Genomic DNA, 25,428 nt, shown 5'->3' with positions numbered 1-25,428 from the left:
AAAAAAAGAGCATCTTAAAAAGCCTTACTCCTTATGGGTCAGATTCTGAGCCCAGATAAGAGAATGGATCCAATTATTACCCAAGCAAAGCTATTCATTCATCAAAAACTTCAGGTGCTTGGACTTGGGAATTCTGGACACCTACCAGCTGTCTGCTAGTCTCTATGAACTTGGTAACTGAAGAATCTGGTACTCCAGAAGTGGTACAAACTGCAAAACCCTCACAAGTGATAGGCGACCTCCAAACATCTCTTTCCTCATGTTTCCCCAAGAACAGAGATGAGGCAAAAGTAGACTCACATGGAGGCATTGAAGTTTCCAACAATACCAGGGGATTCCCCAGGAGTTGGGTAGCGGAAACATGGGTTGTTGGCATTGCAGATGATCCCCTGTATCCATGGCAAGGTTCCTGCTGAAGGCATAGCTTTATTTGGAAAGTGACCTAGAATGGGAACACAGGAGTTAGGAGACAAACACACAATAAAGGCTCTACTACAGAGCATTGTACTTGAAGAGCAGTGCTAACCCTGCACTGGTTATTGCCACAAAGTGCTGTGAAAGAGAAGAACAGCCAACACTAAGAAGGACTGAGCTTGCATTAGACTCTCCACACTGCTCTTTCAAATCTTTTGCTGTAGTCTAAATCTTTCCACTAAAGAACTAGTGAAGTCATGGGCCAAAGCTTACATCCTGTTTAAGAACAAAGCAGTAACAAACTACTCATGGCAGATTTCCACCAGTATGCCACTTTTATACCTCTAAATCCCATATCCCCCAGTGACGGGGGAAGAAAGACCTCCCTTGCATAATCCTGCATAAGCTGTCAGGCTGCTTTTTGCAACGAGCTTGCTTCCTCAACCCCTCAACTAGGGAAGGGATCCCAGAGGAAGGTTATGCCCCTTTCCCAGTATCTCAAAGCTCAAGACTTTGGAGATCAGGTGCCCACCCTTCCCCTCTTGTGCCCACCTTGTCCTCCCAGCATGTCTGCAATCACCCAGGGGGCTGGCTCCCTACCTCCACAACCCCAATGGAAGTACCAAAGCCCATGAAAGTAGTATCGAAGCTGTTAAATTACAGTAACACTGATAAATGTGGGTGGCTGAAGGAAGATGGGAATCTTATCACCCCTCCCTGGAGAAAGCCAAGGACTCTGCGCAGGAGAAAAGTTAAGGAAATGAAGGTTTATCGTTTCCAGTACCCAGGGAACTCTTGCTCCTACTTCTCTGTTTAAAATAAAGAGCTATTTACCTGACCTGTCTGATTTTTGTTTCATTTTGCTTTTTTGTTCTTCTTGGCTGAGTGGCTTAGGGAGAAGGTGAGGAGGGAGCAAGAAGAAGAATGCTAAGACTTTCAGATTCTTCTTGTAAAATTTCCCAGAGAATCACCTTCTCTGTCCTCCATGCCTTTCATTTTACATTGTTAACGCCAAGAAAATGTTCAGAGCAATGCAGAAACGGGAATGGCACACAAGAGTTTATGGTAACTTTTTATACACAGTAATGCTTGGAACAGCAGTTTCTCCAAGAGTAAAGCAGTAATCTGTAGGTTTTAAATCAGATGAGATACACAGAAAAGAGTGCAACAGCCCATGATTTTCAATTATATTGCTGGAAACACTTAGCTTTCTGGAAGAGATTAGTTACTTCTTGTCAGATTCTCTACCTCCCATCCCCCCAAAAATGCATTTTGAATACCTTGAAGGGTCACAAAAAAGAAAAGTTCTACATGACACAAGACAGCACTCTGGCCCAATAGCAATCTAATACATTTTCTCTGACTGTTCTGGTGAAAGCCACATAGCTATTACTTCCAACTTAGTTGTTCTTCCATGTTTTAAGAGAAAACTTCCTCACACTAAGCCAAGCCATTAAAAACAAGAAGCCCTGACAACAGTCCAATCCTTGGTTCTTCTCAGACAGGGAAAGAACACTGAAAATTTTATTTGCTTGTTGAAAGTGACTACCATGGAAATACTGAGGCTACGTGGAGGCTACGAAGCTCTTGCACACGGCTCACTTACTGCTATCACCAGGCATTACCTACAAGTGATTTCATAACAGCATACAACACTGCCACTACAGATAACAATCCTACTTCCCTTAAGGCATCCACAGGGTTGCCAAAGAATTTGCCATCAACCCAAAAGCCTTCATTTTTTCTATCTCTGCTCACAGTTCAGCAAAACCTGCTTCGCTTCACAACATATCCACATGTGTCAGCGTAAGTGAACATTCAGTGAAATCAATCTAGACAACATAGATTGGAAACCTATTCACAGACACTCGTCAAAAAACAAAGAGGAATTAGCCACAGAAGTGAATTAAGTTACCAGACACCTTGTGCTCTGAGACTGCTGAGGACAATGTAAGAAGGCAGACAAAGCAATAACCATCAAATAACAAAATAGGAAGGGAAAAGGATTGCAGGTGAAAGACTCACAACTATCCTTACGACATCATAGTGCCAGAGCAAATGTTTTACAAAAAGGCTACTGGCTAGCAAGATCAAACCAAGTAGTTCTATGAAATCACAGCTCTTGCTAGGTTCGAGTTTATATACAGTCCTGCCATACCTGAAATTAATTATCACTAAGGCTGCTAGTTATTTATAAAAGCTGATTAGAGCGCTTATTGCTTCTCTTCAGCTTCATATCTATATTAAGGGAATATCTCCTAATGCCACCGTAACATTCAGTATGAAGAGGCAGTTTAAATTCCATGTAAAGTATGAGATTTAACTTAAGAGAAGCTTCAACTATGCTGTCGAGTGCTGAAGAAAAGCGAGTTAGGCAGTACATGAGATCAGCAGAGTCCAAAGTGTAATGGGAAACTGCAAACACTAACACCTCAGCTTTTAAAGATACCAGCCTGAACACCTAGCAAACAGCACAGAATGCCCCAGCCACTGCAAAGACAGGGTGGGTGCTGTAAAAGGGAGCTCTTTCCTCATTTTAAGAAAGAGGGCCCTTAAGAAACATGTTTTGCTGACCCTTAAGCCTTACCTTGCAGTAATCAGGTTAAGGAAAAATAAACAGAGAGCTCTTCCACAGTCAGTTAATTGCAGTATGAAGCTGTCACCAAACACAGTAAAACAACATCATGTTGCTAATAAACAAGTCATGCCTCCTAAATCAAATGGCACCTAAAGAGGCCTATAGAAAGTCATTTATAAAGAACAAGCTTCCTTTGAAAGAAAAACAGAAGTGTGCCCATTTAGAGTGCAAAGAGAAAAACAGAACTGTTTTTTTGTCAGCAGTATATGGCTGCTGAATGTGGAGCTGACACTGTAATTGTTTCAAGAAATGCAATTGCTCTTTAATGTGATACATTAGTGCACTTTACTACCTGGAAACAAGACTGCTCTCTTGGAAATCAGAACATTGCATTCTTTTATGCTAAGTCACACACAGATAAAAAAAAAAAAAAACAAACTGGGGTTCTGTGCAAGTTTTACAGATATGTCAGAGTTGTACAGCAAACTCTCAGGTAAAATAAATGCAAAATGAGAAACAGCAAGAAAAAGAGGAGCAACATGCAGTCCTGGAGCAACATCATCAATTAACCGCAGATCCCGAGCTGGAAGCAAAGGAGTTATGAAGCCCTCCTACTGATTTCTGACTGGAATAGGGAACGACTGGTCTCTGCAACTTGCCAGCTGCATTATTACGTTCTAACCATGAAACATCAAGCATTCTGGGGGCAGCTGCTGTGTTTGATACTTACATTCATGCTGCTCATAGGGCGGATATGAAAGTCTTACAGAGATCAGGATGAAGAAGATAAACAGAGGCCAGGCAACTTCGATCAGCAGCTGGAACTGGAAACAATAAAGGCAAAGTATTAAGACATCATATTCCAAATAAAGGTCAGAACAGAAGTTCTAGGACAATCCACTTGTAAGCCAGAACAGTTTTGTAAGCACTGTCTCACTTTGCTTTGCCTACGCATTCCAGGACCAAGAAGTTTGTTCCTCCAACCTCAGAAGATAATACGCAAAGAATTACAACTTTTTCTCATTGATACGTGCCAGTTATTCAACTATAATGGATGTGCTTAAGGGCTGTTTTTGGCTTCTTTTTATAGTTTTCTGTCCCCTGACTGAAAGAAACCTCACCATGAAACTTTCTAGCAATAAGCTGAATTTTTTATCCCATATTTTGAGGTAGTGGGATACTTATATCCCACTCTCACAGTAGACCATTAAGCTTCTACCTTAACACATCAGGTATAGAAACTGTGCTGATGTATGCTATGCCAGTTCTTTCAGCACTGCAGAAATCTATTGGTATCTAGAAAGCAGAGCTACTAAGATTAGGCTCATATCTAGTTTCTATTTTGTTCTGATATATGTTTTTTCCTCAGAGTAGGCAGCACCCACTGGGGCAGGTCATCTACAGAAATGCAGTGGGTATCAGGGAAATAAAAGAACACAGTTACTTAGAGGGATGAGACAAGAAGAAGAAAACACCTGCTATTAAATACACAACATTTCTTAGATAAAGAATTGAAGTGCAGAAAAATTCACTGAGATGTGTCACATCCCACAGCAGCATGTGGACAAAGCAACTCTTCAGCCTAGAGCTTCTGAGACACAAGCTGAAGTTTCCCAGACTTGAGCTTCACTAGCCACACCCCTACTTTCCCACTCCAGAAAGACTGCTCAAATATGCATTTTCAGTAAACTCTGAGACAAGGAAAACCTGAAAGCTTTTTATGCTGCTACTTTGTATGTTCCTCATCTATTAGTAGCAGGAGAACAGAATGTTTTCTTGGTCAAATAAAGAAAAATCTTTTCTGCTTGTTTCCTGAAAAACTCTGTTTCCTAATAAGAGGTCTACATCTTCTCCTTAAAAGCCAGAGTGTAAGACCTGCAACCCAGTGGGAGGCTGAATCCCCACCCACAAACATGTTTTTGCATGTTCCATTAACAGCTAAAATTGGACTCTTAACACTCAGCACAAGGCACTTCATGCAAACTTTGTGGTGAGAGACTTCTAGGTAACTACTGTACCTCAAAATAAGCTCACTCTGTAAAAACAGGGCATTAAAACAAAGGTCGTCAGAGGAAATTATGTAGGATGGCTTTTCACAGATACCTTTCACAGCTGACAAACAGCAAACACCCCTATCTAAAAGGCATAAAAATTTAGCATCAGTCTCCCAGGCACTCCTGGTAACAGTGCCAGTCTCTGCAAGATAATTTTGGAATACTGTTACTCATTGGATCCTGAGATTAGCTCAGCTGGTTAGAGCATGGTGCTAATAACACCAAGGTTGCCAACGGGCCATTCACTTAGGAGCTGGGCTTGGTGATCCTTGTGGGTGCCTTCCAACTCGGGATATTCTGTCATTTGTTATTGTCATGCACACACTGTACAACTGCTAGGTGAGAAACTCCACAGAGACCACACTAACCGAGATGCCAGGAAAATGCCTAAGTATCTTTGGTCTCTTATTACAATAAAGGATGTAGTGGCAGCACACACTCAGCCATTAACACTGACAGCCTGCTTCCATCTGCATTAAACAATGCTCTGACTCCCAGAGATGGAACATTCAGACCCAGGACAGTGCACAACTTGTCTACTCCTGTTTTCAGGATACTCTTACAGAGGTTGTCAGGATGGCATAAGCAGGACTTCTCCACTTGATAGAAAATTGGCTACAAAACCAGGACAAGTCCATTCTGTGAAACCAGGACAAGTCCATTCCTTCTTCCAGCACCAACGGTCATGCTCCAGCACAGATCACAGCCCTCTGCCACCGTGCCTGTAGGCAAGCAGCATGCACCCCCAAGCAGCTGCTGCTACACTGTTCCAGGAAGAGCAGTGTCAGCTGGGCTTGTGGAGGCTTCCTGGGGTGACCAATGTGGACAGAGAGCCTCTCACAGCCCTTCAACTCCCACAGAACCAGTGAGAAAATGGTGCCCTTGAGCTCCAGCCCACACCGGGTGGGTGGCTCCAGCCCCTTGGTCAGAGAAGTATCAGCGCCAGCCAGCCCACACCAGGATGGACAGCAGTGCCCAAGAGCCCTGCTGCTGAAGGGAGAACTGGCCAGCTGCACACACAGCTGCTCTGCTGCTCCTGGTGACACAGTCACAAAGGTAACCACGTGTGCACTGCATGCACAACACACCTAACTTGGCACATCAACAGGCTCAGGGAGGGCAGAGAAAGGAGGGATGCAGCTCAGACTGACCACACTGCACCTCTACAGCTGAAGGCAGGCATCATAGCAGGCACCAAAATGTTACACTGAGAGACAGCTGGCAACTGCTGCACCAGAGGCTTGCACAGGGACAAGATCAGAGTGTCAGGAGAGACTCCTCAGCAAGTCTCTTGTGCTCAACAAAAACTGAGTTATCTTCCTTTGCTTGTAAAGGTCAGCAGGTTCTCTCCCCTATTGCTTCCTGACCCTGCTGTGACAGCACTTTTCATCCACTGTGGCCTTTCCAGACAAGGACACAAAGATACTAAGAGGGAATGCATCTCACTGAGATTCATTTTAAGTAGATACTGAAAAATCAAGTCTCCTCTGCCACTTCTGTGCTGCAACAACCAGCCTGGTAAATAGTAAAATGAATCTTCCAGCACCCAACCCCTCACCTATCCCTGCTCCATCTGGAGTTGAAAAAGGAACATCCCATTTGCACACAGCAGGTGAATTCAGCTAAGAACAAATTTGTCCTAATTTTACCAAGGTTAATCCCTAAACCATGCCAAATTTATACCAGTTGCCTGATTCAGGATGCCATTAAACACTGAGCTCTACATTGTGTCAACAGGAAATCTGTTGAGCAAGAACTAAGCAGACTATCACCCCATCCCACTGTCAACTCCCCTTCCCACCTTTATTGTCCAGTTTCAATGCAGGGAGCTACCAGAAGCTGACCAGTCTCTCCATGCAAGTTTGAGGTGTCTCCTCACTTGCAAGAAAGCAGGGAGAGAAATGTTTTCACACAGTGACCCCTGAACATGATTTTTCTTTCCTCTCTTCCCATGTGAGCTCCTTCCCCCCACTCCAGTGCCGTTGGAAGTTATCCAGTATAAAGTAACACTTGAACTGCACACATCAGGCTGAGCTTTGAACCCAGCTTTCGCAATGCAGCCCAAACTCACAGCAGCCAATGAGGGGGCTCAGTGGGAAGCCAAGGCTAGCCCACATTTTTCCTGAGAATGGCAAGGATCAAACTATTTCTAGGCTACACCTTCAATAAGTACAAATGGGAGTAAGTACAAAAGTAAGTACAAATCAGCACAACTCAACTCAAGGACTACAGTCTCCTAGCACGAAAGCAAAGGTATGAACTGTGGAGCCGGGATAACTGCATGGTGAGAGGAGATGTTCTGCTCCTTCTCCACCATTTCCTGTTAAGTGGGCTTCTCCTCCTGACATCTTCAGTTAAATCTCAAATGAGAACCATTAATAAGAAAACCACTGCATAACTGAGGAGCCCCACAAAAACAAGCCACGTCTCAGGCCTTCACTATGAACTGACTAATAATCAGTGTAGAACAGATTATGAGCAGTTTCATGCCCTCTGGGATACTTGATGGGAAACCAGTATAGCAGCTGCTAGAAGGTACCAAGAAATAGCTGAGCAGATCCAGAATGGTTACCCTACTGCATTTCTCTGGCACCACTGGGCACCTCTGCTGCCCAGTAAGCCTACAGCTACCTTGACGTGACACACATGCCAAACTCTGACCTTTTGACCCCTCATGCAATACTAGGGTTGTTCAGCCTGGAGAGACACTCTTTAAAACTACCTGAAATGAGGTTATAAGATGGAGATTGCTGTCCCAGGGGACTAGTAATAGGACCAAAGGACATAGCGCCTCTGTCTGTGTCAGGGGTGAGGTCAGACATCAGGAACAATTTTTTCACTTCAAGGGTGGTCAGGCACTGGGACAGGCTGCCCAGAGAGGTGGTAGAGTTGCTGTCCCTGGAAGTGTTCAAAAAATCATTGGACATGGCACTTAGTGCTAGAGTTGAGTTGGCACAGTAGTGTTCATGCAAAGGCTGGATTTTATGATCTTGGAGGTCTTTTCCAACTCAATGGACTCTATGATTCTATTATTTTCAGAAGATTCTGCCAAAAAAATACCAAGCCATCATTCTCAGTGTAAAATTCAGCTCTTCTGAAATAGCCTCCTGGTTTAAACATCTCTCCAGAAAATCCCACAATGTTCTAGAATTCCCCTACTTTTATAAGACAGTCCGGTAACAGGCAAAAGTTAAACCTCTAGCAGCAAGATAGGAAGAGCGTTTTTAGCTCTTAGGGCCTGGGTTATATGGTCACCAGAACAGAAGAGCCAACCTTAAGGAGTCACAGCCAGTTTTAAGACTGCTTTCCCAGTTTCATTTGTAACATTTTTCTAAACTATGAGGCTGTTCACAGGGCCAGGATGTGACCAACATCCAGAAAGCAGACAGTCCCACTCCTTGCTGTTGGCACAGTCCATGACCTCTCTAGTGGGCAGTCCTGTCCTGGGAGATCAAGATCCATGAAAGGCAAAAACATGCAAAACAAATCTTTGTCATCATTGGCAGCTCTGTTTAAAGAGGCAATGAGCCACTTTTGTCTGTTTTATTTAAGAATGGACTAATTCCAGGTCTGAATTCACTGGACCCAAGTTCCATTACAACAAGCCTCAGACACCTGAGTGAAGCCTTCAGGGACTGTGACCATTACCAGCAGTGAATATGATAGCCTTTCCTCCCTTGTGACACTGAGTTTCTAAAACAACCCAACCCAACTAGCTGGCAAGCATCCTGACATTTGCAGGGTTCAGAAAGCTTATCAGAGACCACTTTCCACTCACCACTTCAGTAACTCGTGTTCCTTTCACATTCCCTACTGATACCTCCTCAAGGTCAGATCTAACAGGCCAGATCCTCTGAACAAGCCTGTTGCACAAATCATGCCCTTGTCCAACAAAGGTATTCCCTAAACCCCTAGAGGTTCAATACCATGCTTTCTCAGACTTTTAGCTATTTGCAAGAGGTATAGCAGCCTATGAGGTCTCAATCTAAAGACAAAAAAACTTTAAGAACACCATAGTGGATCCATACTCCCATGCCCTTTTTATCAAAAGGTGAAACTCTTCTCACGCATTACCTATTCTGAACAGGTAAATTTCCACACTGTTAACAGATGGTGAGGACAGAATTTTAGCCACCCAGAATACACCTTGGCAGAAGAACATCAGCTGCCTGGGTTTATCCTCATGCCGATACTAGAACATGCCTCATGCCAGCCATTTAACCAATATCTTCTGTTGTAAAGTTACATAGCAGGTTTGGGATTCTCTCAATGATTAAAGTTACTGGGTATGTCTGCTATTGCCTCTGTCACTTCTGCCAGTAGGAAGTGGCAGGGTTTTGTTGCCATTGTTGCAGCTTGCAGCACCCAAAAGGTTTAGACTCATGGGCACATCCCTGCAGCCTAGCAATGCCTCACCCACAGAGAGGAGCAGGTCTCAGCAGGGGTTTTTATTTCACATCTCTGTTGCTGAACACAGCAGTCATGCACCTTCTCTGCCTGATCTAACATCACTGTTTCAGTACTCCAACACTCTCTCACACTGGAATTCGGGACAGAAGTCTTGAACACCTTCAAGCCCTCTGGTTTCTGTCCACCCATCACTCTCTCCAGTTTGAATAGGGTCTTTCTAAAGCCAGACCAGTTGCTCAGCCAGGGCTCACTAGAGGAGGAACATTAAGGAAGATACAGGATATTTCCCTGGTTTTCTTGAAAAGCTGTATAGTCTTGCAAGCTACAAAACTGTAACTTAAGATCTCAAAACATCTTGGGCTAACACTTACAGTCTGTCGTCTTCTGTAGGTAAAGTTCTTCCATAGCAGCAATCCCAGCTGCGTCCAGAAAGCCATCTTCCTTCAGCAAAGCCAGAAGACCCCTTTGTGTAGCAGCAGCAGTACACAGTACAGATGTTGTGGCCAGGCATTAACTAGTGAAAGAAAAGAAAAACAGAAAAAAAGTTGAAAGGGAAAAGTTCTGTCATTCAAAACAGGAAAAGCAAGATAGGAAAGGCAAGAGGCTGCACTCTGTGACCTTGCAGCCCCTCCATGGAACACCCCACTGCCTTCTCTCTTACCCTATCCCATCCAAGTCTCATGGGTCTCAGTAAGCTCAGATTTGGACTCACTGTTTCTTATCTCAGAGCTCCAAAGCACAAAAAGAAATTTGCAATACAATTCTCTTATTTCTGCCCCAGAAATTCCAAGGGCAAAGACAGCCCAAACTGAGAATAAGTAACAGGCTTTGAAAAATGATTTAAAGATTCGTCTGAATAAGACTGAACGATACCTGATTTCAACCCTTTTCTTTAGAGCCTCTTTCCATATTTACTTTTATAATGGTGAAAAGCTGGCTGCCAAATAAGGACACCCCTTGTTTTGAAGCCCAGTCAACACTGCTTGTAGGAGAAAGTTCTGTGCATTTAAACAGGCAAGGGAGAAAGGCCCATTCCCTTGAAGTTAAGTGACTAAGAAGGATACTGGAGTCGTTAACATTTAGATGAAGTAAATGCAAAATTGCTTTTTAGTCAGTGTTCAGGTCTTGCAACCACTTGGCCTCCAACACTGTTGTGAATTAGATGCGTTAAGTGTGTGTCTTGCTACAGTACAAGAAGACTAAAAATATTAATTAGAGTTATTTAAAAAAATAATCTCGTTGGTGGCAATTAATAAGAGCCCAGTATAGGCTTGGTGCACGTACCCTTCCAGCAAGGCACAATCTTTAAGCTCTAAGGTAAGCTTCCAACATATTAGTTAAGTGTCATTAAAGCTTTTTTCTAGAATTAATTCAGCACATCTTCATTTACTTCTGAGTTTTAAGACCACTTCAAATTAAGAGCAGTTGAATCCTGAGAAAGTGTCTGCACAGGAACTTAGTTAATCCACATTAAATTAATTCTGATTTATGTACCTGAATACATTCTGTTGACAGAATTAGCATTAAGAAGACAACTGGCAGTTGATTCAAACACACCCCAAGAGAACCACTCTTTCCAAAACCTGTTAAATTGGGAACACATACGTTTTTGATTCTGGTGTCCCACATAACAGTGCCCTAGCCCTAAGATTCAGACTTGCATATCTGATTGCAAACTGCATTGAAAAGATGACCAAAAATCCATAAATGTGTTAGCAACATAAGGCTTCCTCAGGAAATGCTCTGACCAGTCCTACATTGGAGTAAGACTAGATGGAAAATTCTGGATGTGAGCTTCAAGATGATGAACAAGTGTCACTTTAAAATCTCACCCAAAAGTAAATTCCACAGTTGCAATGACTTGCGGATTAAAAACTTGTCTTTTAATAGTGTAGGTCTGTGTTACAAAAGAACTTCTTCAAAAAAACTTCTCCAACATGACTAACAAAAATAAACCTGTTACACTGAGTTCTGCAGATGATCACAGTGTATTATCACAACAGGAAAACAGTGCTTCTTAACGCCACTACAGAGGACCAAAGAGCAGTAATAGACACCTACAAAACCTCACAAACTGAACCTCACACCAGCAGGCCAGCAGTACAGCGTGCAGTCAGCATGGGCTCTCTGACTTCTGCCAGGTGCTGCTCTAGCTCACTGACAGGACCTCCTTGGATGCTCCTGCACAGAGGGATGCCCAACCCATCAGACAGGACAGCCATCCCTCCCTGCCCAGCGCATCCTGCTGGCTGGAACACCCTGGCACCAGCACATTGCAGATGAATGCACATCTGGCTGGTAGACCACGAGTTCTCACACATAATTAGAGAAAGGCACTTGGCAGGCTACTGGCATATCCACAGCAGGGAAAGTTTGTGGGGAATCTCAGAGGACAAATCCTGGCTGATGACTGCATCATGTTCATGGACCCAAAGCACTACTCCCCTTACAGCCTTGGACATGGGGGCGGTCTTTGGAACACCTCCTCTCGATTTCAGGATTACATGTCTAAAGCTGCAGTCAGCCTAGCAACAAAATTAAGTAGGGAATATTGTTACCTCTCCTTTGTACTACATCCACTCAAGTTTCTGCATAGTATTTGGGGAATTTGGCAACACTTTTACTCATTCTAAAGAGAAACTTCTCACATAGTACACAGGCACTTACTGACCACTAATGTGCTACAAAAATCTTTCTAAGAATACTAAGAGAACTGCTCTTTTCAAGCATTTCTCCACAAGGATACTGGTACTGGTCTGTGGGTCAGAGACCTCCATTTGATTTTTTGTGCTGTCCACCATGCCACAAAACAATCTTTGCTGCCTAAGTCTAATCCTACAGTCACTGCACAAGTTTGGCATACAGAAGGAGAGGATTGCAAGGGACCGTACAGCCTTCTACAGCCACTGGTAGTTATGCAACAGGTGATTTTTATCTTCAGAAGGGTGTTCAGAGTACCTGCTCCGTATTTCATGCTCAGGCCCCCAGTATTGTTAAATCTCTGCAAAAAAAACTCATTTCCAATGCTTTCCAAAAATTAAAGCTAAACACCAAAACCAGTAAGAAAAAAGTGCCACAGGAAGAGTATGAAAAGTATCCCATGGAGAGTGTTCTCATCAATAGAATTAGACCCTACTCCTGCACCTTAATACCCCGCACAGCAGCAAAACAGAAGTCCAACCAGTCTGTGGAATGAGCAAATCAAAGGTCAGCTGGTTTCATGTAATCAGTGAAAATTCAGATACTGATCCCTTGCAACTGCAGTCAGTCCACAGGATGCAAAACACAGAAATACTCCTTTATAGAGGTTGTAACATTCATACCACATTAGGAAACTGTAGTGAGCTAAGGGCACATATTTTATCATTTAACTCATCTCAGCTGACCAGTAGATGCTTTCACAGCCAGGAAGACTCAGCTGTGCCACCTGCTTGAACTTCAGCTCTCCAGAGTTAAGCTAAACATTACTGGGAACAAAGCAAATGATCTGGCCTGTTCTGCCAGGATAAAAGTTTGAAATGACATAAAAATACTGACTTTTAAGGACTGCCCAGATGTAGGCATACCAGCTAAGTCCCTGCATAAAAGCAGGGCATGGAGCCTAACATTGGACTAATCACCAAGAGCACAACACCTAAGCCTGAAGTGCATCCAGTTCTTCCAGCCATGCTGGGTGACAGCTGCAATGACCCTGCATGCCCCAGGCAGGATCTGTTACAGAGCAGGGAACAGGTTTGCTAGTAGTCACCTCTCATTTTCATCCACACAGGCTGACATACTTGGTTCACTGCTGACACAAGTTAACGAGGTTCACTCAAATTGCTGATCCATCAGAAAGCACTCAGCAAACTAGTATCAGAGGAAAATGGCTTAGCATCCTTCCAGACGTTCTTCCAGCACACAATAGGCAAAAACTGAAAGCCAGAGATGCAGAAACTTATCAACCCAACAATTCCAGCTTGGTTAGAGCTGAAGTCCCACTTTATCTCCACTTCAGACCAGTCTGGTAAGCTCAACATAGCCAGGAAATGCAACTTGCCATTCAGTACTGCAGTGCCAAAACTCTGTTAAGTTTCCAATGATGGCTTTTATGTCTCGTCTGTGCAAAATTTTGAGGCAACAGAAGGTCTCAGTGTCAGGTCACTCCTGACACTCACCAAGAATCCCCTGTAGCAGAAATACTGCCTTCTGTCTAGAGCAAGAAAAACTGCAGGAATTCGTGCCCACAGCATTTGTTTTCCTGTGATATAAAGTACCACAGTACAACACCACCTACACAGTTTAAGCACAGATTCCACACACTTGTCTCATGGTCTGCCTTTGCAGAAGACTCCCTGCACATGACATTTCACCCTGCTGCAGAAATCCTGAATAGCCTCCCGACCTACATGGCTGCAATTTCATCTCATTTTCTGCAATTCAGAAAATTACTCAGGAGAAAGTTAGGCTACAGGGCAACCTCTAAAATTATGACAATGAAACACATCCTTCGGCCAGCCCTTTCTTTCAAGAAGGGTGCTAGCCGCTATTTCAAATTAGAATGGCTGTTGAAAGAGTCCATTAGCTGATATAATAACAGTCTCCAGACCTAATACCTCTTAAATAAATGTATTTTTGCAGTTGTAGATTTAGAGAGTAAGAAGCTCAAGTGGCAGAAAATCAGATCCCCACCCCCATGCCTGGTTTCTGTACTAAATAAACATAGAACAGCCTTCAAAAGCAGCTTTCTGCAAACAATGCAGCTGTTTGCTTTCTTTGGGGAGGCAAAAAAACCTTTCCCCTAGAGAAAAAAAAATTAAATCACTATTTCAAGAGGGAACAAAGTGAACTTACCAAACCTTATGAGACTGGAAGATTTCAGGGCTCTGGCAAGACAGTATAGACAATTTAAACTAAGTCCCTGTCAGCAGAGCTAAAGAGCTTTCACCAGTTGATGGAAGGCTCAGTGGCCTCCATGAAATAAGCTAGCAGGCCCCATGCTCTCAGTCAGATTTTCCCTATCACAGAAGCTACCACCACCGGCAACTCTCACAGATCAAGAGGCCATGGAGAGTACCCGTCTAACAGCTACATATGATGCCCTTAGGAGCTACAAGAGCCAGCACTTTCCTTTCAAAAGCAGACATGATCTAGGCACTTCTGCTTCCAGCCCCAGACAAGAAAATTATACATCTGCTTAACTCCAATAGATCTTGTCTACACAAGTATCAAGTCAAATGAGACTTATTTTCGAAGAAAAGAAGCAACGAAAACAAACATTGGATTTCTGCAGTGCTCTTTATGAATACTAATAAATGCATTGACATTTCATTTCTTTTAGGTAGTGTCAAGCTGCATTTTTTGAAGGAAACAATACCATGAGCCAAATGAATTCTGCAAATCTCAGATCTAGATTCCCCCAGTAATCCATATGCCATCAGTGGCGAGCAGATCCTTTTAAGGACTGCGCATACAAAAGCGGAACAGAAGGGCCTGACTCGTGAACTGACATTCTGATCTACAGAAGACAAACCACCAGAGGACTAGTGGCCTGGGTGGGCATTAGTCTAACAGAGGTGCAATTAAGTCTGGAGTCCAGAACTAAATCCCCATCTCCCAAATCAAGGTCTAGTGCCTTGGCCACTTCTCTGCCAGGATTTCCCTTCTTCCAGCACAGTAGCTGTAGCTAGAAGAAAAAAACAGTATTGACCCCAATCATATTAAGATTAGGCTAGATAAAGAGCAGCTGTGGGCAAGTCCAAGCAATTTTTGTCCTGCCGCTAGAGATCTAACTGAACCTAAAATCCCCCAGCAGAAACAGGCAGTGCATAGAGAACCAAAAGTAATGTGCATTCTGTGATCTAAAGTCACACTAAGCTTGCAAAACCCAAAGGAGCAAATCTGACATTCCCATCCCTAAAATTTCCAAGCAGTCAAAAAACTTGTAACATCTGCTGAAGTTCTACGAAAGAAGGGAAACTGCCACCTGCATAATGACAATTTTATACAAACAACAGCACTGATCTTTTAAAGTAATCTTTTAACCTAAAGAGCCTGAAACAGGTTACAAAAAAGTGCCATAAAAAGCTTTAGCAGCACAGAGTTCAAGCAACTCACCTAAGGCCACAAGCAAGCAAAAGCAGAGATTAGAATGAAACTATCAGATCCCACACGTCCGTCTCCTGGCTTAATCACTGCTAGAGTCTGAGGCAGTCACAACCAGTGCAGGATCAGCAGTGCAGGCGTGAGCTTTGGACCTAGGGGCTCCTGCCTGGGACACAGGATTGTTATCAGCAGAGGCACACAAGACACTAAAAGCTGGTCTTTCATAACCTCCCCAAGAGGACATTTCTCTCCCTTTTGCCAAATGAATATGGGACACGAAGTCTTCTATTCCATCTAAAGAGTCCTTCAGTGAGAAGTGCTTTCCTCTTCAAAATTACCCAGGTCGTGTCACAGAGTTCACACCGAGTCCTTGTTCCTAGCAATGTGACTGGAGAGCTTCTGGGTCAGCAGACAAGAATTTGTTTAAGGTGACAAACAACAACATTTTAGTGGCAGTTCTTGGCAAGACCCTCTACTGGTTTATTTCCCACACTGACTACTGGGCCTTGGGTTAGGTAGTAAACAGATTCTGGTCTTGTTCTCCAGTGCCTACTAATACTGAACACAACTAGTAAATGGCTTTCAACATGGCCATCCAGCTGAAATAGTTTTCCCTCCTTGAGGAGCATGTAAAACTTGGTAAAACCAACATTTAAAGGATAATGCCAAAATATCAGGAAGCTGATGAAACAGTCTCATGAAATACCTCCATCAACCTGCCACCACTGGTCAAAGACACATAGCCTCTCACTCATCCACAGGATCCTCAAGACAACATGCACACAGCTACAAACACCAAATAAATCATTTCACATTGTTATTTTAGGGGACTCTACCTCACAGAATATTGGAGACAACCTATAGAGAAGGACTCCTTTCAGCACAGGCCAACTATAAAATACTTATTCACAACCTGCTCAAATTGCTGCCATGAAAACAACTAGTGAGAGAACCCAAGCCCAGTATTAGGTTCTACTTACTGCACTAGGTACTACACAGAGAAGCCAGCCTGCATCTTGCTCTGACGCAACTCAGGCTCAACATAATGTCATGTTAGGGGCAGAAATCTGGCTTCCCAACTCCTTAGGCAAAATGGCAAGGGGCTTCTAAAGTTATTTAGCCTTGGCATGAGAACTGAGCAAATGGGTATTTCATAAGTCAATATATTATGTGCTGAGCTCTTCTGAATGCTCCACTATGAACAGATGAGCAGATGATAATTTTGAAAGACCTGGCCCAAAATTAATACCATAAGCACTGACATTCCTGACCTTAAACTGTTCAGAGTATCTAACTTGACTCTCCTGTCAAAGACAAACTCCCAGAATGTATTTCTGAGACTGGTGGGACCAAGCAGAGAAAAACCACATGGGACAGTTCCTCACACAGGGAAAGCACTATTGTACAAACTGTTCCATAATAAAGACTGAATTACATTTTTCAGAGTCCTCAGTGTCTCCTTATAACATTTACACAGATGCACATTTTCAAAACCGGCTGCTGCTTTACAACCCTCCCTTGTGACACCACATCCCAAGTAATTTTGAAAAACTTGTCACAGGTCAGCAATATCTGCCTACAAGAATGGCCACAACTGGTTCTCATTACTTCTACCATGCTTATGGAAGGCTCATTGATTAAAACAAGCTCATTGATGAACTGCAATGCAATGGAAGATGTCAAGTTTGCATGCACCACAGCTGGACGTACCCTAAGGAATGCACAGGCAAGGGACCGTGGCATGCACTTAGGCAAGAGGATTGCTTAAGTGTCAAGTACAACACGCAAGACGAAATGCAGTCATCTATTTTACAAAAAAAATAACTTCCACTAGAAGGTTGTGAAATACGTGAAGCATTTCAACTTCCAACATTACAAGTGTCTCCTACTTTCCCTATGGAAGAAAGAAGCGGCAAGAATCTAGTCCATTCTTTGGCAAAAACAAACACAAAATGTGATTTGCTTTATCACGGCCAATGTCCAAAAATCCATAGTCCATATTAGCAGATGATTTTTTTTTTGGCTCTCAAAGAATGGCTCTATTTCTAGTGGCATGTAGAAATAATGGAACATCCTGCTAAAATAATAATTGTGACATTTGAGCTCAATTCATGCCATTAAGCTTTGATCTCTGAGCAAGTATAGTATCGTCAGCACACAGTTTGCAAAAAGCTGTGCTACACAGCCCCAGTCATTTTTTCCAGCTTTTGACACATGCTGTTTAAGGACAATATAACTGCAACCAGGAAAAAGGGGTAAAGAAACTCACATTGCAAAAGGTGCCTTTCTGCTTGGCAGCAACCACAAAGGGGAAAAGGAAGACACAGCCTCCCCAAGAAAGCAGTTTTTCCCAAAAGAAATCCACACATTCAGACAACATTAGGACAGAAACACTTCCAACCACCACCCCTCGCACAGGACATCCTGGTCAATTAATCACTTACACTAATCAGCCAGATACCTGGTTTTAAAAAGTGCAACAGTGACATGTGATCCATGATCCCACTGCAGAGTCACTGAAGCATCTGGCATATTTCTGTCTTCTACTGAACAAAGTTATGAAGCCTTGTGCCTTTGCCACCACATTCATAGGGACTTTTGTGGGAAGGAGTGACTTCTACATCTTGCTTTTGGAACTTGCTGTTTATCCTGGGACAAGATGAAGAAACCAATAGTGTTCTGTACAAGGTTAAACTGCAGTTTGAGTGTATGCCTGTCCTGTAACATCAAAAGAAACTGTACTGTTATTTTCCTTTCCATCTTTGCCATCTGGGAACATCATGCCATAAACCAGCGCATGTTTTCAGTAACAGAGCAGAACACAACATGGCTTATAGTGTAGGGAACATCACAGTGGTGCCTTTGAGATTCAGAGGCCTAAAGAATAAGCTGTCTGTTAAATCTGATACGTAAAAATTACAGCTATCTCTAAATTTGATACCGCACCAATATCTGTGGCATAGCTATAAGAACCAGCAAATGAAACAAAAATATCCCCGAAATACGCAGGAAAACATCAGCCAAGAAAAAGCCTCTAGCACAATGAAAGGAAATTACATTGACGAAAGAAAGCAATAGACTGGCAAAGTCAGTACTTAGCAGCCATTGTCAGCTTAAGCTGAGTTGGAGTCTGCAAAGCCTACAACAACACCTCGGCTCCCATCCAACTGTGCTGATATGGAAGATGGTAATCCACTAAAGTGATAAAGAGATGCCCAAGTACTTTTGAAATCAGTGAGTGTCAGCTATGAGGAGGAATGAATTTCTGATCCATCCTGGCAACCCATACAGACTTCAATAACCACTTATCTTTAAGTTATTCATAGGAGAATATGAAAATAACTGGCACAATGATAAGGCAGCCCACATACCTGCTGAGTCAGGTGTGGCACAGGGCAGTTAGCTCGGAGCACTGCCAGGAAGCGTTTGCCAATACTCCCGGTTTGCCTGATCCACACAGCAAAGAGTTGTTACTCACACTTTCTATTCTTCACCTTCACCTGCACCCCCACCACTGAAGCTTCAATCCTTAGCATAAGCACAGCAGCTAAAGCCATCCAAAAAAAAGGCTAATGTATACCTAATTCAACATCACGCACAGATATATCCAGGAAAGAAGGATCACAGAATTTGTTCAAGTCCCAAGCTACACCTCACAATTCAGAGGTATTTTCAGGATGGAACTCCATTAGTTTGCTCCTAAAGCTTCAAGGGACTAAGCACAGAGCTGAAGAGAAATGGTCAGCTAAATTTAAACCAAACGACTCCAAACAACAGACAAGTGCACAAGCAGAACAAAGTGGGAAAAGCAATAAGCTTACAAGAGAGTAAGGTGAGCAAAAAGAAATTTCGCAAGTTTTTTATGGAGATAGGATCCAAAAGTTAAATTTTTTACACTGAGTTTAGAATATCCCTAATGGTGTTGAGAAAGTTCCACTGGAGCCAAAGCACACTGCAGCAAATAACACCATTTTGCAATTATATCTGGTTTTACATGTAAACATAATTGGGAGACCAGACGTAGAGATGTGAATATTAAGATAATGTCACAAGACCAGGGAATGCAGCTCTAGGAGTCATGGCTGGAAATCAGGAGAATAAATAAATTATCTGGGAAAAATAAAATCTGTAGAAATACGAAAACTGATGGTGGACAGGTGATTACATTAGTGTTCTAAAAGAAAGAAGTTAGTCCAGGTCTCTCCAAACACAGCAGGAAAACTCTCATTGCTTACTTTAGCATGAATATTTAAATATAGGTTTGAGACAGATGGGAAACAAAGCAGGAAGAACTGCTACTCTGGTTTAATAGGGTAAATAATAATTAAAATATCTAAAACACCTTAAAACAAATAAATTAAATTAAAAAAACTTTTTCCCATTTCCAGAATAAAAATTCAAATGCAAAATCCAATAATTCAGTTTATTAAATAAGAACACTGAATTCAGAGGAAGAGTAGATTTTGAACTGTGGCTCTTGCACTAGTACCACAAAGAAATATCCATGGATCTGCATTCAGAAAAGCTCAGTGCTGCTTTATTGTTTGGATGAGTGTTCTGGGGTTGTTCAAACCATTCAAGTTTGGTCCTAACTGTTTTTTATTGGCAGTCATATCCAAACTCTTGTTGCAGGAACATCATTAAAATAACAGGAAGAGAAAAAAAGACACCAATAGATTGCCAGAATATCAATTTATCCTTCATGAATACAGCTCTCAAAGAACATTTATGATCACTTGCTTGCTTCATTTTAAGGCACCAAAACTCAACTGTAAAAACAGGCATACCTTTAAAAACATTGGACTTAAATCTAGGTTGCTGGCACAAGCAGCCTGAGGTCTTTAAAAAAAGATGTGACTGCTGAATGTGAGAAAAAACACACTTTGACTTCTACCATAAAAAGTATAAACTTCGGTCATGACACTGCTAGAACAATGGTGAAAGTAGATAAGAGGAAACAGTCAAGTCATCATCACAAGAAGGGCAGACGCGGTGGGATCCAAGTTGTCCTGGTTCCTAACCTTGTCACCTATATAACCAAAACTGCTGCACAGAGACCTTCCACATGGCTTAATTTTGACCTTTACTAACCTAACAAGTACTATGCTAATGAATATTAGCTGCATGGCTTGGCTTGCTTGCTCCCAGGAATAACCACTCACTTGGAAACAGGCTACTGAAACTGCAAGTTGTTTCAGAGTCAAGCAAGTTGAGTGCTAACAGGTTCTGGCCACTTCTTGTCTTCCACACAACCCTGCCTGCTATTTGCTAAAAAGGAAATCAGATCCCCAGAATGATCTCTGAACTGTGTGCTAAAAGGCTCCGACTTTATTCTTTCACAGAGAATAAGCTTGCTATCTAGCTCAAGCCAGAACAGTCTTAGAAAGGCTCTTTGCTCTCCTTTTTCTGTCCAACTTCAATTGTTCTCTAACAAAGTCAGCACAACGCAAACCAATCTCATTGCATTAGACAGCTCTGCTAAGCAACACTCCTCCAGAAAAATAACAGAAGAGGAAAAAGGTCAGCTTGTATGTGGATACTTATGGCATTCAAATTGACATGCACTTCTATCACCTATGATCAAGCTTTTTTGCTAATAACCCACAAATAAAGATCTGATTGCTCCCATTTTTCCTACAGTGTTAGCCTGTTGCGTTAGGAAAGCTGCATCAACAGTTTTCCATCCCACTCTGTCTCTCTCTTAGTCCTTGAAGCAAGCAAAAATACTTTTTCTCCCCATCAAAAATGCTAAAAAAGACAGGACTATCTTTACTGCCATGTATTTTCAAGAAAGGCAACAGGGTACTTCAGATAGTCCATTTAGTAGTTTTAGCCACAGTATTTCTTCTGAATGATCTGTATTACTTTTGTGCAATCAGCACAAGCAAGACATGCAGCTACAGAATAAGACACCTCAACTTTTGGGTTTTTCTGTGGTGATCATCTTTTGAACACTAGAAGCAGAGTCCTACCATGGTATTTTTTATCTATACTCTTAGTATCAGTAACTGCAGATGTGCATGCTCATCAACTACACGAAAAATGTTTCAAGCATTCAGAATTCAAATCCTTAGATGGCATAAATATGAAATAATCTTAGAGAGAGTGAACTTCTGCCATGCCAAACCTGAAGAAAGCAAGCAAGCAGCCTCGGATGGATAATCAAGGAAAATACATATAAAATGTGTCTTACTAAACATAGTAAACCCTGACTCTAGCTCCTCTCACAGGAGTCATCAAGAATAACTAGCAAAAGAGAAACATGATGATGTTTGGTCAGCCATGGCCTCTGGACTTATTTCAGGATTTGGTGTGTTGCCCAGCATAGAAGACCTACATAAACACTGAGGGTGCCTGCTTCAAGGTTACTCAAACAAAGCGGTAGTTTGGGTCCCTCTCTGCTCCCTTCTGTCACCACTTTTGTGCTGGCACCAGTGCTCACAAAGCCATGAAAAAACTCTGAACACAGGATGCAGAGGTGAAAAAAAAAGGCAAAAAAAATCTCCAAAAAACCACAAACAATACCAAGCAAAAAGAAGAGAGTTTGTTTTCAATTACTCACCCTGGGTCGGTGAACTCCAGTGCCTGCATAGAGGATGAAACAGACAGGGAGAGAAAAGAAATGGCAGACCACGGCAAATGAAGCAGGTCCATTACCAGCTCATTAGCAACCTTCAATTACTCTGGATTAAAGTTCTGGAGAAACCACACCCTAAGAAACACTGTGTCTGCATGGTGCGATGCATAAACACTAGCAGAGCTGATAGTATTTGACCACAGATGAGTTCAGTACCAATTCTCCTTCTGCTGTCTTTGTGAGTCCAAATTCGCCAGGTGAACTCACTGATGAGACAACAGCCTTGCAGAGATAGGCAAGGAAAGACATCCTTTCTGAAACGTGTATATTACACTTGATTAACAGGTGAGACTGCTACAACCCAGAATCCACATAGAAGATTTGCTGTCACTTTTTTTAAGGCACTTAGGCGTATTCCTGCACCATAGAATACTAATTTACACTTGTATAGAGAGGGAGAAGTACAGCCTAAGTGATGCTAGAAAAGGCTGCTCCTTTTCTCCAAGAAACAAAGGCCAAAATACGTGTACCGGCCTTTTTGAAGCTAATGGGTGTTTTATCTTCAGTAGTTCAGCACTTGACCAGGAGCTACTCTGTATATACACAATGATGATATATACAAAAGCTGGTGCCAGATCAAGTCTCTGACCACACCAATACCGCACTGAGTGATGTTTGGGTTTGAAAAAAATCTGGCATTACAAAAAGACGTTTGCTAGCAGCTGCTTATGGCACACTTGATTTGTAAGTGTGCCTCCGCCTCAGTGCGCGAAGAGACCATTAAGAAACTTTCAATACACCTGCTCGCACTGCTATGCAGCTCTATTGAGAAGAAATTTGCAACTAATATCCAAAAGATTACCATGACTCCGGGAAACACTACAATCTTACATACAGCTGCACCCAAGGTGTTTAAGTCACATAATTATCATATGGCTACACATCCTTCAGCAGCAACTTATTGGGCGAAAGTTACTGTGAATACTTTCGGGCTAGCTGCTGGATTATTACACTCTAAAGCAAAATTACAGCAAATTGTGATTTCTTTTAGTCCAGAGGCCAACTAGTAACCCCTTCCTAATGAGCCTATAATGAATATAAAAATCCGTGATATTTTATTATTTAATGCTAAATATTCTCAATTTAACAGATTCAACTAAAATTCTACTATGCAACACTTGTGTTCCATGCTACCGAACTTACAGCCCCATCTTTTCTATTAAGGATTGACTTCTAATTTTTACCATAACCAGCCCTACTAAATTATGATTATGAGAAACAAAGTGCGTTATGTCATGAGTAAAGGGGCAAAGGCATCAAGGTCCTCCCCATACCAGATACAGCCTGTGTCACACAACTCACTCTTATATAAATTAAAATTCAAATGTGCACACTGACGACCCACCAACACCGTTTTTATCTGTTACCTCAGTAAAACACTGCAGAGTCCCAGGTACTACCCCCATTTAGCTGAATAATCCTACTGTGTCCTCACGGAATCACGCACTGATTTGAATGACAAGGAAAGTGTCGGCACACGCTGCCATTCCCGCTTGTGCGGGAGTCAAGCTGTGCCACAAGCACAAAAAGCATTTGCACTGAATGTTTACTACCACACCCCCTTTCAAAACTGAGCAAGACTGCTCCATTACAATAGCCTTTAGACAGCAGGCTCGACCATCTGTTGTTAATGGAACATCCCCAAGACACGGCTGTTCTCCGCAGTACAAGGACCAACTCATTCTCAAAGGTGAAAATAAATTTTAATGCATTAATCCATAGCAGCAATTTTCAGAAAGGTTCAGCTCATTTTAGGCTTTAATTTAGAAGATGTTTACACACCTCTGGCTTCAACGAGGTGTATTCCAACACACTTCAAATCAACTTTGAGCCTTTAAGTATGTTTTTGTACAGACTTTAAAATCTCCCAGGCCAACAGCTTGAGGGAAAGGGATAACTTCTGATTAAAACTAGGAAAAAACAGGGTTTAATAAAAAGTTTTAATTTAAAACCCGAGTGTCTTTCCAGGCGCGTTCTCAGCATCTGGGCTGCTGTGCTGCTCGTCTTTTGTAACAACAGCCTGATGATAGGTTCCAGCGCAGCACTCCAGACTTCACAACAGTCTGGCACGCACCAGCACGATTTGTTGCATACAACTGAGCCTCCTGCCCATCACAAAGGCAGCCACATTAGTTTTTTTATTTTTACTCTCCCTCCCCATCCCAAGGCCCTCCCCTTAACCCACCCCCGCGACTTTACAGGATTCACGTAGGAGTGAAGGGGATGAAAACCCTCCCGTTATCTTCTAGCACCCACCGGCGCTGAGAAAGGCAGCGGTAAGGTGAGCCACCCTCCGCGAGCGCTGCCAAGTCAGAGCCGCCTCGCTCACGATAAGCTAAAATAAAATAACTGGTTTTTAAAAAATAAGCACACACAACCACGCCCCTCGCACACACAAACACTATTAGCCCCTTTCCGATGCCCCGCTACGCCGTAAACCATCCTCCGAGCCGCGCTGCCGACAGGCTCCGCACAGAGAGCGGCACCACGTCGGAAGACAAAACCCCCAAAGCGATAAGAAAATAAACAAACAAAACCCCAAAACAATAACAGAAAGCTCCCCCCACCGCCACTCATTTGCGTTTTCCCCCTCTCTCCGTGCCACCCGTTCCAGGCGGAGAGGGCACAAGCGGGGAGCCTCCCCGACAGCCAGCCGCCCGCGATGCGTGCCCCCCTCCTACCTCCCCGGCCGCCGCCGGTGCCGAGGCCGAGGGGAGCCGCAGTCAGTCCCGGGGGAGCCGCCGCCCGCTCCGCGATCCCCTCCGGCCGCGCTCCCGGCCCACCGCCGGCCCCGCCGCCGCTGCCGGGCGCCCCCGCCCGCAGCGCCTCTTATAGGGCGGCGCGGAGCTGCCCCGGGCGGGCCCGCCCGCCCCTTCCACGGCCGGGGCCGCCCAGCGCACCGCTTTCCCCTCCCTCTGGGGTCTTCTCGCCGTCGCCTTTTCGCTTTGCTCTCCCGGGTGCGTGGAGAAGCATCCCAGCCCCTCGCGTTGCCTCCCGCGCCGGCTCCCCGGGCGTCTCCTCCCGGGGACTGTGGGAAGAAAGAGCAGAAGCCCGGGTACGGAGTTACCTGCGAGGTGAGCGTGCTGCAGCCGCCCACGTCTCCAGGCCTGCACCGCTCCCCGCATCTCCTGAGCTGATCCGGTGCAAACTGGGCACAGATCCGTCCTCAGCTGTACAGCTGCAGAGGTACTGAGTGTACCAGAGTGTTGGCCTGAAAGGAATCAATCAATAATAAACAGCTTCAACAGGAC

At 43.4% G+C, this 25,428-nt stretch overlaps 1 protein-coding gene across 2 annotated transcripts in view; it reads right to left on the bottom strand.

Moving 5' to 3' along the window:
- The window catches only part of ABCA1 (ATP binding cassette subfamily A member 1), a 91,676-nt gene extending 66,559 nt beyond the window's left edge, over window positions 1-25,117 (bottom strand). For both annotated transcript variants that reach the window (XM_063423801.1, XM_063423803.1), the window contains exons 1-4: window positions 24,859-25,117; window positions 9,828-9,970; window positions 3,723-3,816; window positions 301-442 (exon numbers count right to left, since the gene is read on the bottom strand). In XM_063423801.1, coding sequence (XP_063279871.1) covers window positions 301-442; window positions 3,723-3,816; window positions 9,828-9,893 — 302 coding nt within the window. In that variant the 5' untranslated portion in view covers window positions 9,894-9,970; window positions 24,859-25,117. The remainder of the gene's footprint in view (window positions 1-300; window positions 443-3,722; window positions 3,817-9,827; window positions 9,971-24,858) is intronic.
- Between the last annotated feature and the right edge of the window lie 311 nt (window positions 25,118-25,428).

Source organism: Prinia subflava, chromosome Z (genome assembly GCF_021018805.1).
Source record: "Prinia subflava isolate CZ2003 ecotype Zambia chromosome Z, Cam_Psub_1.2, whole genome shotgun sequence".
Classification (NCBI taxonomy): Eukaryota; Metazoa; Chordata; class Aves; order Passeriformes; family Cisticolidae; genus Prinia; species Prinia subflava.
Note: the sequence above shows the minus strand (reverse complement) of the source record. Positions and strands in the feature narration are given on the sequence as shown.